Here is a 16,707-nt window from a genome sequence, read left to right as displayed (position 1 = left end):
TACATTGTCACAATATTCATGTATCATGTGTTGGAGGCCACATTTAGAACCTGTGTCATTTAATTGCATAGGGGCTAAGAAGCATTGACACAACAATTGCACTTATTAGCTACAGTAAAACTGGTAGAAGTACAAAGAGAGAACTGACAGTTTACAACATACAGTATATTAAAAAAAACCAGAGTGAGCAATGAGACAGTACTATTCTTAAACTTAAATCTAAATTGAACATTCTTAGAACATTCAGGAATATGGGGCCTTTCACACAGGACACATTTCTTTATTCAAAAACAGAACAAAGCAATAAAACAGAAGGGGGTCTAGAGACATTTTTAACTTGACAGACACCTTAAGTGATGCTCATGGTGTAAGGTGGCAAAAAACAGCGACATAATGGCCAAAGATGTCTGTCCATACATAGACCAACTAAAAATAGCACAGATGGAACACAGTGTGAACGGCCCCTAAGATTGTCAACTTGCAAAAATCCAGTTGAGATCAATAATCAGTCTTTTTTCCAATATGGATTTCATAAAGGGCTTATCCCCGATTCTTCCACCGCTTTAAAGGGGAAATGTAAAACTATTCAGTCCGCTTCCTTCCAAATACGGCCGACATGCTCCTCACGATACCTTTGAAGCCTGCGGTGCCCTTCTTGAGTGCCCTCGCCTCTCGGATGAGCTCAAACAGTTCATGAAACACCATCAGCACTCCGTGGTACGTCTCAGCAGCGGAGACCTCAAAAAACCCACAGTCCGCCGAGAGCGCCAGCAGCCGGCCCTCCTCACTTGACACTGTACGTCGGTGCTGGAGGTCTCTCTTATTCCCCACGATTATGATCTGAGCTGTGCTGGCCAGTTTTTGCTTGGCTTGTCGTATGCACTGCACTTGTTGCCGCACCACATTGAAGCTGGCGCGGTCACAGATGCTGTAAACAAGGATATAGCCGTCCGCCCACTGCAGCTGTCTGTCGCTGATGTATCCTGACTCCTCTCCGTTCTGAAACAAGATATTTATCCATTACTTCTATTCACTTATTTAGGCCTACTCCAATTTTTGCTGGTACTTATTACCAGAAACTATTCAATAGGTACTACTAGTTTATTAGTCGCTCACAACCATCCCAAAAGTTAGTATTAGTCATTTATTTGTAATTTTTTTAGATGTTAGTTCACATATCCCAACTGCTAGTTGTAACTGATTTATTTAATAAAACTAGTAGATCGTTTTAAGAAATATATTTATGTTAAATGTTAAAATGGCTTGCCATACTACTGCCATGCAAAACACTTCCAAGCATTCTTTTATCGTGGAATTTGCAAAACGATGCTTACCTGAGGGCAAAGCGAATCCCAGATGTTGAAGCAAATATCACGCCCGTCGATCTTGTCGGTGTGACTGTATATTGATTCTGTGAATTAAAAAAACAAAACAAATATTAAGCAAAACGAAGGTTATTTTACTGCAAATCACAATGGGCATCAAGACAAGCAAGTGATAATCAGTAGGCTAATCTGTTTACCTATATCTCCATATTCTCCAATGAATCGCCTCGTTAGAAAGCGCACGGTTAGGGCTGTGAAGAATAAAAATAGAGGTCGTTAGAGCTGTAATTCAGACTGTAAATTAAGATACAGGCAAGGTTGCTGCAGAACTTACCAGACTTTCCAACGTTCTCAGCTCCAAGTAACAAAATGTTGGCCTCCACTTTCTGCTGGTTGCCTTCCATGGTTTTGCTGCTGTAGCGAATGCGTGGTTTCACTTGAACAACCATTGGTGGGAATGCTGGAACAGGGTGTTGGTAGAGTCCCACAATGTGCAGGTGTTGAACATAGCGAAGCGCACTAGAATGCGTGTTTAAATAGTCTCAATATGCCTGGGCGGGGCTTCCTCCAGAGTGACCAATCAGAACGAAGAGCGTCTTGTTTTTTTGAGGTATAATTTATTACAATATTTTTCTCTACGCACAGAAAAATATTATTTTTGGAAATTCAGTATATAATATAAATAAACAGCAAAATATACATTTTTTTTTTTTTTAATTATCGAATGTGCCATTGTGAAGTAGGTCTATGAAATTTGGATGAAGTGGACAGCTAGTTATTTATTTTTTTATTTTTTAAAACGTCAACAATGTAATGTACATTGATTCGTGGATAACATAACTTTATTATTATTATTATTAGTATAACTCAAGGTTTATCACATTTCAGTAACGGCTCTTGTCAAGGCATGACACCCATCCAGCGATGGGCTATGAATTGCAAATGCTTCTAAATGAGATGTTGTCTTTAGCAACTAATTACGACTACATTAAATTAGCAAAACAACACAGGCATATAGCCCTTCTTGATCTGCCATGGCAAACGCTTTTAAAATCATGACAATACGCAATTCTCCAGCTTGCATTGAGGAGGGGGTCCTTACAGCTGCCACGGTCTTCATTAACCGTTAAATGACAATTTTCTTTAAATTACATTGTTCAGATTCTGCTCTAAATCTCATTGCTGTGAGCATATGATTGCTCTTATCGTTTATCTGCAATCTCTGAGTCCATTTTTTGACATCAACATACTCTGCTAATTATTAAAGAGCGACACCAAGTGGCATATGCGACAATTTCTACTTCCAAAAGAGTTAGAAGCAGCCAAGGCTCCGAGAGGTTTGAGACAACAGAGAATGAATGAATGAATGAATGAATGAATGAATTATCCAAAAACAACATTTCTCCTCTAAATGACAAGGTAGGCCTATAGATCAACATAGACCATAGACTAATTTACCTATTGTGCTCAGACAAATTTGGAAAATGAAACATCAGCCATTAATCGTCAGTATTTACACCTTTTTCATGGATTCCTGGATTTCTTTGTGATATATTTATTTTTTAAAGTTTTAAATTAACCAATTTATCCATATTTTAAGAATAAAAGTTGCGTCTCAAACGACGCACTATACACTATGCACTTATACACTCTGTGGAATGAAATCTTTCTCAACACTCGCGCTGCTCCTCCTGGTGGTCACATTAAGAAATGACGGGGAATCAAGAGATTTTATAACTAGCTGCAACAGAACAAATGGATAAATAAAAAAGCATACTAAATCTAAATTAGTCTAAAATACATGGTAAATAAACACTGCAAGGGAGTTTTTGAGATTTAATGAGAGGAAATTCACATTATGGTAATGGCGCCGTTATGGTAATATTGTCCATTGTTACCTTCAAATAGACCTTACGGTCACTTGTAGGTCCTACGTGCATTATGCGCTGTCAGTGATATGTACATGTTTTATCTCGTTTATTCAACAACTGCGGAAGAACACGATTCACAGAACTCTGCAGAAAACAGAAATAAACTAAAAAAAAAAAAGACTATCTGCATCAGATTGTTGGACCACGGTAATATGCCATGCATTGTTGCCTGTGTTATACAATAATAAAGTGTTTAAACTTTAAAGCAGCTTTACTGAAGATGTTGACCTGGGCAGAAAGAGAAGATAGTGGATGTTTTTATTATAATTTGAGGTAATTTGGAAATGCTCAATATCTGAGTGAGAAAGTAACAAACATGTTGCATCAGTCAATTGCTTTGTGAACTGAAGAACAAAATTAAGTAGGCTATATCATTTAAAGGGATAGTTCACCCAAAAATGAAAATATGATGTTTATCTGCTTACCCCCAGCACATCCAAGATGTAAGTGACTTTGTTTCTTCAGTAGAACACAAATGATGATTTTTAACTCCAACCGTTGCTGTCTGTCAGTCAAATAATGCGAGTGAATGGGAACTCTATCAATAAGAGTTGAAAAAACATGCATAGACAAATCCAAATTAAACCCTGCGGCTCGTGACGACACATTGATGTCCTTAGACACGAAACGATCAGTTTGTGTGAGAAACCGAACAGTATTTATATCATTTTTTACCTCTAAAAAATTAAAGGCAAAAAATGCACTAGTATAGTATAAGCACGAGACATCACTGCCGTTGTCAGAGCACGATCAGACCTTACTAAGCGAGTGCTGAATGCAGTTGGACATTGTGGTGTTTTAGAGGTAAAAAATGATATAAATATCATTGTTATATAAATGTCTTAGGACATCAATGTGTCGTCACGAGCTGCAGGGTTTAATTTGGATTTGTCTATGCAAGTTTTTTCGACTCTTATTGATAGAGTTCCCATTTACTCTCATTATTTGACTGATAGAAGGCAACGGTTGCAGTTAAAAATCATCATTTGTGTTCTACTTAAGAAACAAAGTCACCTACATCTTGGATGCGCTGGGGGTAAGCAGATAAACATCAAATTTTCATTTTTGGGTGAACTATCCCTGTAAGCCCTCATCTGAAAATTAAGTCGGCTTTATAGGCCAAAGATGACAGTGGCAATGAAAAATATTCCCTATAAGATGTTCACATTACCATTCAAAGTTTGGGGTTGCTAAGATGAATGTTTTTGAAATAAGTCTCTTGCTCACCAATACAGAATTTATTTGATCAAAACAGTAAAAACATTAATATTGTGAAATATCATTCTGATTTGGTGCTTAAGAAACATTTCTTAATTATTATCAATAAAAATAGTTGTATTATCAACAACATGATAATTGAATATTATCATATGAAAATAGTTGTGCTGCTTAATACTTTTGTAGATAAACAAAAAGTAAATAAATTGAAAAAAATAATAATAAAAGCATTTATTTTAAAAAATCTTTTGTAACAATGTAAAAGTACTTTTACTTTTGATCACCATTTAATGGGGAAAAAAAAAAAAAAAAAAAGTACTGACCCCAAACTACTGACAATGAATGCAAGTAGATGGGATAAAGAAGAGCTCAGCAGGGGGAGCCCATCAGTCTCTGGTCTGGGACATATTTAAATTAAATCAATGCCCATATGTAAAATATTAACTAGTTATAATTTCTGTAATACTAGTTAATTTTTATTTAATGAGTGTTATTGTTATTCTTCTATTAAGATAAATGAAAAGTATGATTAAAATCTTTGGAAGCCAACAACAGAAGGGATGTATCATGTATACTTAATTTTGGCCCATTCTTTGTTCATGGGTATGAAAGTATACAGTATAGACAGGGAAGAATAATGGAGTTGGATTTAAACGTGAATTCAAATTAGGCCTACTTCCCAAGTTCGTGTCAGTTCTTTTAGCTTTTAACTCTGTAATTTGGGCCTTTTTGTACACAGTCTAACTGCAATGCCACGAAGAAATTATTTGATCTGTATTAATGCATCCATTTACTAAACATTGCCCAGCACACACATTTTAGTAACCAAAGAGTTTTATTGAATTACGGCTTTCCAATTAAAATACCAATGTATTAAATTTCTATTAAACAATATTCTGTCAAAATATGAAAATGATGCTGATGTCTTCCATGTAGAATAAATAAGAGAATAAAACCATTAGATAATAATATAACAACAGAGACGTATCATGTTGAGCAGTTCAGTCAATAAACTCGCTGCTAAGCTGAAGCTGAAACCCCTCTAAATGTTCCTTCAGTCTCTCTCTGACATCTCCCCCCACTGCTGTGGGCCTCATGTCCGTCTGGTGTGTGAGCTGACCGTTTTCCCACCCCGTAGACGCCAGTGTCATGGAATCACACTTCACAGTCAGTCCATCCCTTTCTTCAGCGGCCTTTGACTGAAATCTATCCAATATTGCGTGAGGCTGCACTGTCTCAATCACAGTCTCAACATCGACTCTGTTCCTTTCCCCCGTTTCGGTAGCAACTGGCATCAGTAGGACATGATCATCAGCTTTGTCCTGTATCCAGTAGAACTGCTGTCCCTCTCCCTGCTCAATTTCCGTTTCACTCTTTTCCTTTGTGGTGAGGTCAGGGAGAAGAAGTTGTTGATGCGGCTGAAGCACCTGGATTTGCTGCAGATGGAATGGCGTAGACGTTTCCTGTAATGTTGCTGAGCATTGAATAGATCCAGACGCAGCGTGCATGTCAGTCTGTGGATGGAGTAGAGCGAGTTGCTGGATTGCTTCTGTATTATTGTGGAGCTCAAGAGATCCATCCTCCTCTGTGTTCAATTGGTGCGGTTGCAATTCCATGGTGACCACCTGCATTGTGTCCTCATTCTCTGTGCTCTCACAGTAATACAAGTAGTAGCTTTGTTGCTCGACATGTGCCACATCAGTCCTAGAGCTCTCTGGCTTTTGTTCTTTCAGCACCTTGGCTTTCCTTTTGACTTCCTGGATTCTCTTAGGTTTATGTCTTGCTTGGGATCCTTGAATCTCATCAGGTCCTACAGATGGCTCTTTGTACACACTTATTTTGTTTCCTTCATTGTCCCTTCCGCAATAAAAACAGCATCCTTCTTCTTCTTCCGCTGTGACTTTTCCCCTTTTCTGTCCCTGTCCGTTCCATCCCTCAGCGAGAAGATCTATTTCATCAGTTGTGCCTTCATTTGCACTCTCCTCCAATCCCTCAAGATTGCAACCTCTCTCCCCTTTCGTTCCCTGTCCCTTTTGAGCAGCCCAGCTTGAAAACCTACCTATCCGGGCCTCCTTTCCTTTCACCCCGTCTCGCGTGCGAGATAGGGTACTCCTAAGTCGGTTCTCTCTGAGGCGCAGCAGTGCATGGCGTAGCCGGTTCTCCCGCCGTCGGGCGGCACTCAGAAGACGCAGTGCTTTCTCCAAGCTGTCGATGGCTTTGTCGTAGCGCTTTCGCCACACTAGAGGGCACAGCTGAGCGTAGTTGTGTTCTTTCGGCAAGTAAAAGCCAGGAGGTGGGGGAAGGCGTTTCATATAGCAGGATGGAGAGGGTGGACGTGGAGAAGGTTGAGGAGAAGAGGGGTCAGGTGGTTGGTCATCTAATAATGTCTCTTCAGAGGTTTGAGGAGCCTGAGAAGAAGGCTGAGGCTGATCATGCTTATCCTCCCCTTCGCCTTTTTCACACTCATTATCTGCTACTTTTTGCACCACAGTCTCATTGTTGAAGATCTCTTGGCTTTCTGACTCTTCATTATTACTGGAGTTCTTGACACTGGAAAAAAAATAAGTACAGCTTTATATGTAATTTGATAATTACTTCTACTGTATTGTCTTTGAAATATGGTTACTGTCCAATAGTGTACTGCCGACTGTACTGATAAGCATTTATGGTACACATAAACAATGCAAATATTAGAAAATGTGACAATAAATAGAGTACAAGTCACTCGTTTTTCTGAAGGAACACTGTCCAACAGTGACAACCGCAGGTGAAGCAACAGCTGGAGTCTGAGTCTCTTGTGCCTCCCTTGAGCTCATAGAGAATGAATGGCCCCCTAAAGCAGGGCTCATCAACTGGCGGCCTGCCGGCCAAATCTGGCCCGCCAATCATCACCCCAATGTCCCTCCTCCTCTTTTCTTGGTGGTGTGGCTAAATTTGTTTAGATACGTGGCTGCAGTGGCGCCTGCAGCTGTACGGTTATATACGCACTGTTTGTACCATGCACGCTCCTCCGACTGACCTGAGAGACGTTTTCTGTGCGAATATTTCATCAGTTTTTATGTGTGTTCCGTATTTCTGTCAACAACCAGCGATACCTATCGTTCATGAATTTATCATTCTTTTGTCTCGATTCTTTCTTTCCGTGAATTGGCCAAACGCACTTGCATAACGATCTGAAAAGATTTGGATTAATTCAGGACTGCTCTGTCACTGAATCATCTGTAGATGTTTCTCGTCAGTAACAACAAATACAGAACACATAGCGCTGTTTTCAGGCGTTTCACTAGTTTACTTTGAACTACGCAGCACGGCCCAGTGGATAATGGAACGAAAGCTTAAAGGAGCCGCGCGTTCATTCCCAGTCACCATTATTAAACAGTGTTGCGGCATCTTGTGAGAAGCAAATCATTCAATGATTAAACTAGTTTTAAATCGGATGAAACAGCCTCAACATTCCCAACAAGACTGATGAGGAGAACAGGAGAAACATGTCATGAATGAAGATAGAAGACTTTTAAATCCCAAAATCACCACCCTTACAGATTTACCATTTACCATGAATGAACTGTAGTAAATTACTATGGTTTGTGGAAATGTGGAATGTTTATATTGAAAACAATGTTATAGTCATGTATATGTTTAGGCGTTTTTATAGGCCTATATAACATATCATAATATAATATCATTTGACAGTGGTAGTGAGTAGCCATGTATGGTTTTACCTGTGGTTACCATAGTCTCACTGTGAGAATATTTTCATTTAAGCCTAATAATTAATAAAATAATTTTTACCAATAAGACCCATCCCCCACCTCAACTTTTTTATTTTTTTTTATTTGATAATCCGGCCCTCGAATGAAACTACTTGAGCCCTGCTCAAGTCACGTGAGAGGAGGCAATGCCTCCATCGCGCTATGATTGGATATGATCGGTTATGATTGGATGTGATATGATAAATCCCAACTCTTGTTTACGTGAGCGTTCCGCGTGTCAGTCTGACTCTGCATGAACAAAATGATGACGTCAATGGGAAGACTAATTAAAAAGGAAGTAAACAGCTCACCCACTTTAGATATTACCACATTTTGTCACGTCATAAACTTAAAAAGTCCTAAAAACATCATGACATCATGGGGTTTTAGTGAGAAGTCAGCTTGGTGAAATTAAAGATACATCTTTGTGTCTGTGACAGAGTGTTTACCGAGCATGACTGATGATCCAAAATAAGTTGACTATTAAGAAGAACAGCTGAAAATCAATACACAATTAAAATATATTGTTTAAATTGTTACTACCTTTAGTTATTATTTTGGAATAAATGTAAAAATGCTTAAAACACTGACTTGATGAGATTGACTTGGTTTTAATAAATAGAACATTAATTACATTGTTAATGTAAACATACAAAATAGAATTGCATTTGGTTTCTTTTTTGATGTAATACAACGTAATGTTCATTTAACAAAGAAAATGTGACAACGTTAAAAGTAACAGACATTAATCATTTACATTAAACTTATAAAAATAAAAAATAAATAAAAACTGAGGTCATCGTTGGCCGCCTCATTTCAGAACACCACTGCACACAACTGATTATATATATATATATATATATATATATATATATATATACATACACAGGGCTTGACATTAACACCCGCCAACCCGCCAAATGCGGGTAGATTTCAGCTGTGGCGGGTAAGACAGCCACTCCCACTAGCCACTTTGGCGGGTTGAATATAATTTCAGCCTACAGCCAAATGAAAAATAGCCAAGATCGTCGTATCACAAAATTACAATTCAGTCACAATTCTTTATTGATTAACTTGCGGTTAGTGAAGGCGGGATAGGCGGAATCGCGCTGAATGACACAACAGAAGCGCTCGCGTGCGCGCTTTCTCTGTCGCGCGCGATCAGTTCTCCTTGCGCCTGAATACACGCACACACGGATGTCAAAATGCATCGTGTGGAGTATCTCGCGTGAGTACAGTCGGCTATGGCTTACGGCTAAGTGGGTAAAAACTGGATATGTGTCAGTTTATGACGTCCATGCATTCAGCAGCCCCCAAATAAATACCTGTCTGTCATTAATGTTAATCAAACATCAAAAATGTTAAATAAATGTATACATGTATGCTAAATAAACATATGTATCTGAAAGAAAAAATATATTTTTTAAATTACTATTTGTAATTTGCTTCTAAAATAACTATACATACCTGATAGGGGTGTGACGAGATCTCGTGGCACGAGATCTCGCGAGACTAAACTGTGACGAGATTTCTCGTCGAGGCGAAAAGTAGTCTCGTGATGTTGCCATGACAGAGTGTTAGGATGATTAGGAAAGAATATGCCACCGCTACGTTTACATTATGCCTCCACTGTCGTTTTGCTTTGTATTTAAATAAAAAAAAAACATTTAATTCAGTTGGATAACGGTCGCCGCCGCTCCATATTTACAGAGTACGCGCGACCGTTGAAAGTGAAAGTAAACGCGCGCGCGCATTCAAACGTGATTTCAATACCCCGCATTTGAAAGCGGCTCCCTGATGAATGCAAATATCTCTCAATATGAAACCTATTTTAGGCTGGGCAGTGTAGTTGTAACCATCTCCTAGCTCTGTATCAAAGAAAAATTTGGTCTTATTTGATCTTTGAATATTGAGAGAGTGCGATTATGGTTGCACTTATTGTAAAGTGTTACCATAAAAATGAATAACAGTTTTCTCTTCTTATTATTTACTAGTACAAACAATAAGGTTTCATTTGTTAACATTAGTTAATGCACTGTGAACTATCACGAACTAACAATGAATGACTATTTTTATCAACTAACAAACAAAGATTAATAAATACTGTAGCAAATATATTGCTCGTTGTTAGTTGATGTCGGTTAATACATTAATGTTAATAAATGAGACCTTATTGTAAAGTGTTACCATTTTTATTTATACTGTTTTTATTTCTGTGATCAGTTTGTGGAGAGGAGTTCAGTTAGGAGGTCAAAAGTTGTAGAAGTTCATAATTCATGTACAGTAAGATCTGAAGAGAAGCCAGTCAGTTGAGTTAGTGGCAAAACCTTTTACAGTGCTTGAGTATTGTTGTCTTTTACTGCATATGATAATTCAGTCTCAGAAAGTAGAACTGAAATGACATTGATTACAAAATGATTAGTTAAAACATTTCAAATACACCTGCAGAATATTTTTTCTAGTCATGTATTTCGCCATCTTGTCTCGTCTCGTGAACTCAATCTCGAGTCTCGTCTCGTCTCGTGAGATACTGGTCTCGTCACACCCCTAATACCTGATATATACAATGTATATAGTCTTGATTTGGGTGGTCAATCTGCATTTGTAAGTTTGAAAGGGTTTTAAATCTTGTAAATCAAGTAAAATGACTCAAAATCAAGTAATTTAAGCATGCCAGAGTCAACTTTAATCATATAAAATGTAATTTCCCAACAGCAAAATTGTGGCCAGTGAAAATGCTGAGTGGCTAGTAACTTTGGAAAACCACTAGCCACATTGGCTGGTGAGCAAAAAAGTTAATGTCAAGCCCTGTATATATATATATATATATATATATACACACACACACACACACACACATACTTAATTACACATTTGTAATGATGAAGTTGCAATTTAGTACATTTTAAATATATAAACTTTACATGTAATATCGAATAACACCTTACAGTTAAAATCAAGTACCTGTATTTTAGTATGTTAGTCAACAAATTAAAATGTGTATTTCTTTAAAGCATTACAAAGTTTTTTAAAACAATAATTTAAAATGTACAAACTAATGTAAAACTGTTAATTTGACAATATCACAAAGTGTACATTTTAAAAGTGTACTTAAGTGTGATAAGAAAGTCATGAAACTGTAATCTCTTCTTATATACAATAAAGTGGCCGTTTATTTCATTAATATTACATAACCTGCAAGTACAGTTAGAAGATTTAAAGTACATGTTCAATACAATTAAGTGCAATTCTTTTTTTCACATGAGAAAGCACAATAGATATAGGTGAATTTTTTCAGATACCTGATAAGTTTTTCCACATTTCGAGGTCTGCCTCTCCGTTTTGTTGCACATTTCCCAGCAGTGCCTCTTTCATGAGGCTGAATTTCGAATATAGTGGGAATTGCATCCTCCTTTAGTCTGCGATAGCCACTAAAAAAAAAAAAGTAGGTATCAACATTATTTATTTATTTGTACCTTCTAGGCCTGGTTTCACAGAAAGGGCTTAGATTAAGCCAGGATTAGGCTTTAGTTCAATTAGGACATTTAAGTATTTGAGACAAAACAATGGCACTGACATTTTATGTCAGTGCAGGTTGCTTTCAGTTAAAAAAAAGCTCAAACATGCATTTTCGTCTGGGACTAGGCTTAAGACATGTCTGTGACACCAGGTGCTAATATATATTGTATTTTAACAGCAGAATTAATTGTAAACTTTATTTTGGTAATTGCTTCTATGAAAAGTTAAGAGTCTAATAAGCAGCAGACCTGACTCCAGAGAGTTCAAAGCTATCAGGGGTGAAGTGTTTAGAACAGAAATAGATGAAACCACTCTGGGGGTCCCACTGGCCTTTTCCCTCAGGGCCTTTGCGATGAGAGTTGATAATCCAAGTTGTGCGACGAGGGTTTCCCTTTTTTGGCAACCTGTAACATGATAAACAATATTAACAAGTTAAGATCATTTAATTACCCTTGAGCAACTACTGCTGAGACATATTATATTCATTAACACTCTTTTTCAAAACACAAAACAAGAATATTGACAATAAAGTTGACAATTATTAGTAATCTCATGTAGTTCAGTGAATTGATCACTAGGAGGCAGATATGAATCGTTATAGTTTGTCTTGAGCTGACCAAAATTTTGGCCATATTTTGATTCATAGGGCATGGCAGTCTTCAAACTATTAGACTGTAAATCACAAATCCTTTCTATTGTAATTGTTCATTGCATTATTTTTAAATCAAGCTTTTTAATGCTTAATCAAAATGAAACCACCTGTGTCTGTGGAAATATAAACATGTTAGAGAGCAGCGGTTCTCCAGTTGTTGGCCATAGGTCTGTTCTCTGATAGGGTCATGGACAGAAGGAAGAAAAAGGCTGAATGCAAATATTAAAATATTAAGTCGGTTTCAACATGGCCACTACTGATTTGGAAACATATTTGTGCACCTGTGAAAAGTGATTCCAGATTTCCTAACGTCTTTTGTGTCTCGTGACTTGCAACCTACAGCAGAGCAGTGTCTGGGCATCTAGGAAAAAACAAAACAAAAGACAAATGTTAAATCAGATTTGTAATACAATAATAATAATAATAATAATAGAAAAACTAATGGCTTTTAATGATTTAATTAAATGAGATCAGACCTAACTTTTCATGTTACCTACTATTACCTGCCAATAAGATGCAGTTAAATGGAAATTGTAAAAATAAAAATAACAAAATAAGAACATAATAAGTTAAAAAATAATATACATAATAAATGAACATAATTATAATAAATAGAACATCAATAATAATAACAATAAATGAATAAATAAAAACTAAATAAATGTAATTTTATTATTTATTTTAGATTTTCAGAATTAACATATTTTCCTGTTTTAATTTGCTTCAAACTGCATGCCAGTTCTTTGCTGGCAGTTCATATGGTGATAAAAGGCCCTACATCGTAAATCTTTCTGTTTTAGCAGTTTTTCAAGCAGCCGACTATCGGCGATCGATCGCCCGTATCGATGCGACTTGCTGTCAGCTCATGTATGTGATGTGTTTGAGGCTGCAGTTTCGTCTTTAACTACATAGCAGGCTGCTAAAACAGACGATACTTAAGGCGGAAGCTAATATGTTGCTCATCTGGAAACAATATAAACCCAGACTACTGAATATAAATGCTGGCTGCTTTTCTGGTAAAGAACATTCTCATCAATTTCTGTCTTTAAGATCATCCTTTAAACTCACCACAAAGGCCTGCGACCTCACGAAAATGGCCGTCTTCTTCTTCCTAGGCGCTGTGGATTAGACCCGCCTTTCTGCAGCAGCCAATCGCAGCTATGCATTACTGTGACGTTGCGAATGGACGTAACTTTGCAATTTGAAGGGACAGCGCCTATGGACAGCGCACTGATGATGTTTTTATAACATCGCAGTCACTAAACAAACCCATGTATGTGATATGCTTAATGTCATGTTCATTTGGAATTGTTTTTAAATGTTCTTTAGGAACTTCAGACATAAGCTTATGCTTGCATTACCACAAGAAACCACCTGCCATGAAAAATAATTCCCTGTGGAACTTCTGTCATAATTTTGAAACAAAAGTCATTTGAGTTTATACTGATTTATTACATTTTAGATAAAAACTTTTACATGGAGAGAGTTGTAACGCCACCGATTCGACCAATCAGGGTTAAGCTAGGAGTCCTATGATGCGAGGCCATAAACAGAGGGGCGTTTGAATGGTTGTCAAGGCTGTACATGCAGATTTTATAAAGAAAAAACAGATATTTAGGTAAGAATTATTATTATTATTTTTTTTTGAATAAAACTATATTTTGTTTAGTACTTAAACTTTTGCAGATAAAATCATATAACTTATATTAGATTAAATTGTAGTTTCTCTGGCAAAACATGATGCAATTTTAACCTGCTAATTTCAAACCATTATGCTAATACAGCTAGCTAAACACTGGCTGAAAGGGTTAAATTGGGTTAAAACATCTTTAAAAAGTGTTACAACCATCTCCTTAAATACAACTAAGAACAGTTACTTTTTAATAATCTTACAGAATGCCTAGACAGTGGAAAAGAAAGACAGATAAGATAGGTTAAGTTGTATGCCGGCCAGGCGACCCCCCGCCCTTTTTTTAAAAGACCAAATTTTGTATTTTATAAAGAACATTTTTATAAAATAATTTTTTTTTGAAAATATGTCACACTCGTTTTACGCGTATTTGGCGCCACCTATTGTGGGTGTATTATTGACACGTAAAAGTCTAGACAAAGGTTGGCGAACGTCGGTCCTGGAGAGCTACAGTCCTGCAGAGTTTATCTCCAACCCAAACATTGTCTTGTATTCAAGTTTGCCAACCAAGCCTGCACTTCAGGGTTAAAAATACAGAATTTTGAAAATACTTAGACATTAACACATTAAGACATTATATTTAGACATTAACACACTAATTTGCACTATGTTTCTGTTTGTTAGATATACATGTTCTTTACACAGGTATGGTACTTTTTGCATCTGAAGTCTTCATATGTACTCTGACCTACATTGTGCTCCATGAATTACTAAATATACTGTAGCTTCATCACATTTCTTATTCATCAACAATACAAGAAAAACCAAATCACTATGCAATTAATATTATTGCTTATATGCTCATGTATTAAAACTACAGTATTTCCTGAGCATTTCCAAGTATGTATATTGACGTGAAGTGTTTGTGGTTTGTAACAAGGACATGCTTCTGAGCTTTAGCATTTCACACATCAGCTGAGCTGAGCTGAAATGCATGTAGCAATCTCATGCACAGCACTTTGAGACTTTTATATTTTTTTGCTACAGTGCATGTCACAATATCTGAAGACCAGGGTGTGCAGGCTGTGGGACAAACAGTGACATCTACAATATCTGCAACGTTAAAGTGCTGGCAATTGCAGATACATCAGAGACCAAAGGTATTTCACTGCAAATGTCCACGTTTATCCCCTGAACTACCATACATGTTTATCAATTACTCAAAGAGTTGTCTCTTTGAGGATGATAGTGGTGGTCACCCTAGTTGTACCCGAGTTTTTAATTTAACTGCTTACACAATGTGTTGGTTAAATATGTTTCAATTTGTTTTCATTACCTTTTTAAGCAAACTATTCTATTGTGGTACACAAGAAAACTAGATTGAAAAATGACTAAAATTGGTTAAAGTACTGGAATTTTGTATTCATAGTGTTAGGCTATTAAGTGTCAGGACTCTATGAAGTGCACTGTAACTGAAAAAGCCCAACAAAGAACAGAGTGCAAGAGATAAGGGGCCCTATTTTAACGATCTAAATGCAAAGTGTAAAGCGCACGGCGCTTTAATTAATTAGCCAATTGTTCAATTAATTAGCCAATTTCGTTCATCATTATAAGTAGTAATAGGCTGAATTGAAAATAGGTAGCCTAATTTTTATACACGCAATAACTATTCATCATTACATTTTTATATTTATGTAGCCTACACAATAATATTCTTTTACACTGTAATCCTTTTGTTTTTAATATTTGGCATGTTTGTGTGATGCGCATCCCTGTGTGTAATAAACACGCACTGTCAACAAGTCAACGCGTTGCGCCGGGTGTATTATAGGGCCCAAGGTGTTCCTTGCATATTGTGTATATAGTTTTGTGAATTGTGTAGAGTTTTGAATAATGCAACTGAGTTTTGAACATTGTTGCATTTTAGATTTGGAATTGTGGAAAACATTGAGCCGGAAGGTGTATGCCTCCAGAACCGTAGACCTGACCATGCTCAAGACGGGAAGACTTGAAAGTGCCTCAAAAAGAAAAGGCAAGTTTGATTTCAGGAATAAAAATGAACTATTATGAAGTAGAGGCCTGCCTTACCCCAGTGTGAGACCATATAAATAGCACTCATTATAAGTTGTCTGCATCATCACAGCTGTAGACTTAAGGCAGACTTTGCATGACGTTTTAGGCCTATTGCTATTTCTGCATGATTACACTGGTATTTTGAACCAATAATAGGAACAACTCTCTCATAACTTGAACTCTAACTCTACTAAAGTTATTATTATATAACACTTTAGTTGTTTAAAGGTAAAAGTATTTGTTAGAACTGATAAGAAAACATAAGATTTAACCTGAACGTTCAGATAACGTTGTGTTAAAGGTGCCCTAGAACTTTTTTTTAAAAGATGTAATATAAGTCTAAGGTGTCCCCTGAATGTGTCTGTGAAGTTTCAGCTCAAAATACCCCATAGATTTTTTTTAATTCATTTTTTTATCTGCCTATTTTGGGACATCATTATAAATGAGCAGATTCAGGGTGTGTGGCCCTTTAAATGCTGACGCTCCCCGCCCAATGAGCTCGCGCTTGCCTTAAACAACATAAAAAAAGTTCAAACAGCTAATATAACCCTCAAAATGGATCTTTACAAAGTGTTCGTCATGCAGCATGTCTAATCGCGTAAGTACA

The 16,707-nt window shown here is 36.9% G+C and overlaps 2 protein-coding genes and 1 long non-coding RNA gene across 4 annotated transcripts; 1 reads left to right on the top strand and 2 right to left on the bottom strand.

Moving 5' to 3' along the window:
• Positions 1–264: 264 nt before the first annotated feature.
• zgc:64022 (Ras-related and estrogen-regulated growth inhibitor-like protein) lies at positions 265–2,058 on the bottom strand. The gene is made up of 4 exons (XM_048201861.1): positions 1,660–2,058; positions 1,523–1,576; positions 1,335–1,411; positions 265–999 (listed from the first exon to the last, which is right to left on the bottom strand). Exons 1-4 carry the CDS (start codon positions 1,772–1,774, stop codon positions 583–585), a joined length of 663 nt encoding a protein of 220 aa, XP_048057818.1. The 5' UTR covers positions 1,775–2,058; the 3' UTR covers positions 265–582.
• Positions 2,059–5,290: 3,232 nt separating this feature from the next.
• thap7 (THAP domain containing 7) lies at positions 5,291–13,602 on the bottom strand. Of its 2 annotated transcripts, XM_048201859.1 has the most exons (6): positions 13,466–13,602; positions 12,679–12,758; positions 12,505–12,606; positions 11,994–12,149; positions 11,529–11,657; positions 5,291–7,024 (listed from the first exon to the last, which is right to left on the bottom strand). In XM_048201859.1, exons 2-6 carry the CDS (start codon positions 12,756–12,758, stop codon positions 5,476–5,478), a joined length of 2,016 nt encoding a protein of 671 aa, XP_048057816.1. In that variant the 5' UTR covers positions 13,466–13,602; the 3' UTR covers positions 5,291–5,475. The 2 variants fall into 2 exon arrangements, with proteins under 2 accessions (XP_048057816.1, XP_048057817.1); XM_048201860.1 differs by lacking the exon at positions 12,505–12,606.
• A 43-nt stretch (positions 13,603–13,645) lies between these two features.
• On the top strand, positions 13,646–16,480 carry LOC125275160. Its single transcript, XR_007186393.1, has 3 exons — positions 13,646–14,015; positions 15,075–15,187; positions 15,955–16,480. It is a non-coding gene; the product is annotated as an uncharacterized LOC125275160 (long non-coding RNA).
• Positions 16,481–16,707: the final 227 nt, after the last annotated feature.

This window comes from Megalobrama amblycephala, linkage group LG9 (genome assembly GCF_018812025.1).
Source record: "Megalobrama amblycephala isolate DHTTF-2021 linkage group LG9, ASM1881202v1, whole genome shotgun sequence".
NCBI classification, from domain to species: Eukaryota; Metazoa; Chordata; class Actinopteri; order Cypriniformes; family Xenocyprididae; genus Megalobrama; species Megalobrama amblycephala.
The sequence above is the reverse complement of the archived record's forward strand: the minus strand, read 5'-3'. Positions and strand labels throughout refer to the sequence as shown.

What these genes read in the sequence shown, in the direction of transcription:
- zgc:64022 (XM_048201861.1), bottom strand. Translation starts at nt 1,774, where the DNA reads ATGGTTGTTCAAGTGAAACCACGCATTCGCTACAGCAGCAAAACCATG. An exon ending in TGAGAACGTTGGAAAGTCTG is followed by an intron (nt 1,577 to 1,659) that starts GTAAGTTCTGCA and finishes TATTCTTCACAG; the next exon opens with CCCTAACCGTGCGCTTTCTA. An exon ending in GGGATTCGCTTTGCCCTCAG is followed by an intron (nt 1,000 to 1,334) that starts GTAAGCATCGTT and finishes ATCTTGTTTCAG; the next exon opens with AACGGAGAGGAGTCAGGATA.
- thap7 (XM_048201859.1), bottom strand. Translation starts at nt 12,758, where the DNA reads ATGCCCAGACACTGCTCTGCTGTAGGTTGCAAGTCACGAGACACAAAA. An exon ending in TTATATTTCCACAGACACAG is followed by an intron (nt 12,150 to 12,504) that starts GTGGTTTCATTT and finishes ATCATGTTACAG; the next exon opens with GTTGCCAAAAAAGGGAAACC. An exon ending in AATGTGGAAAAACTTATCAG is followed by an intron (nt 7,025 to 11,528) that starts GTATCTGAAAAA and finishes TTTTTTTTCCAG; the next exon opens with TGTCAAGAACTCCAGTAATA.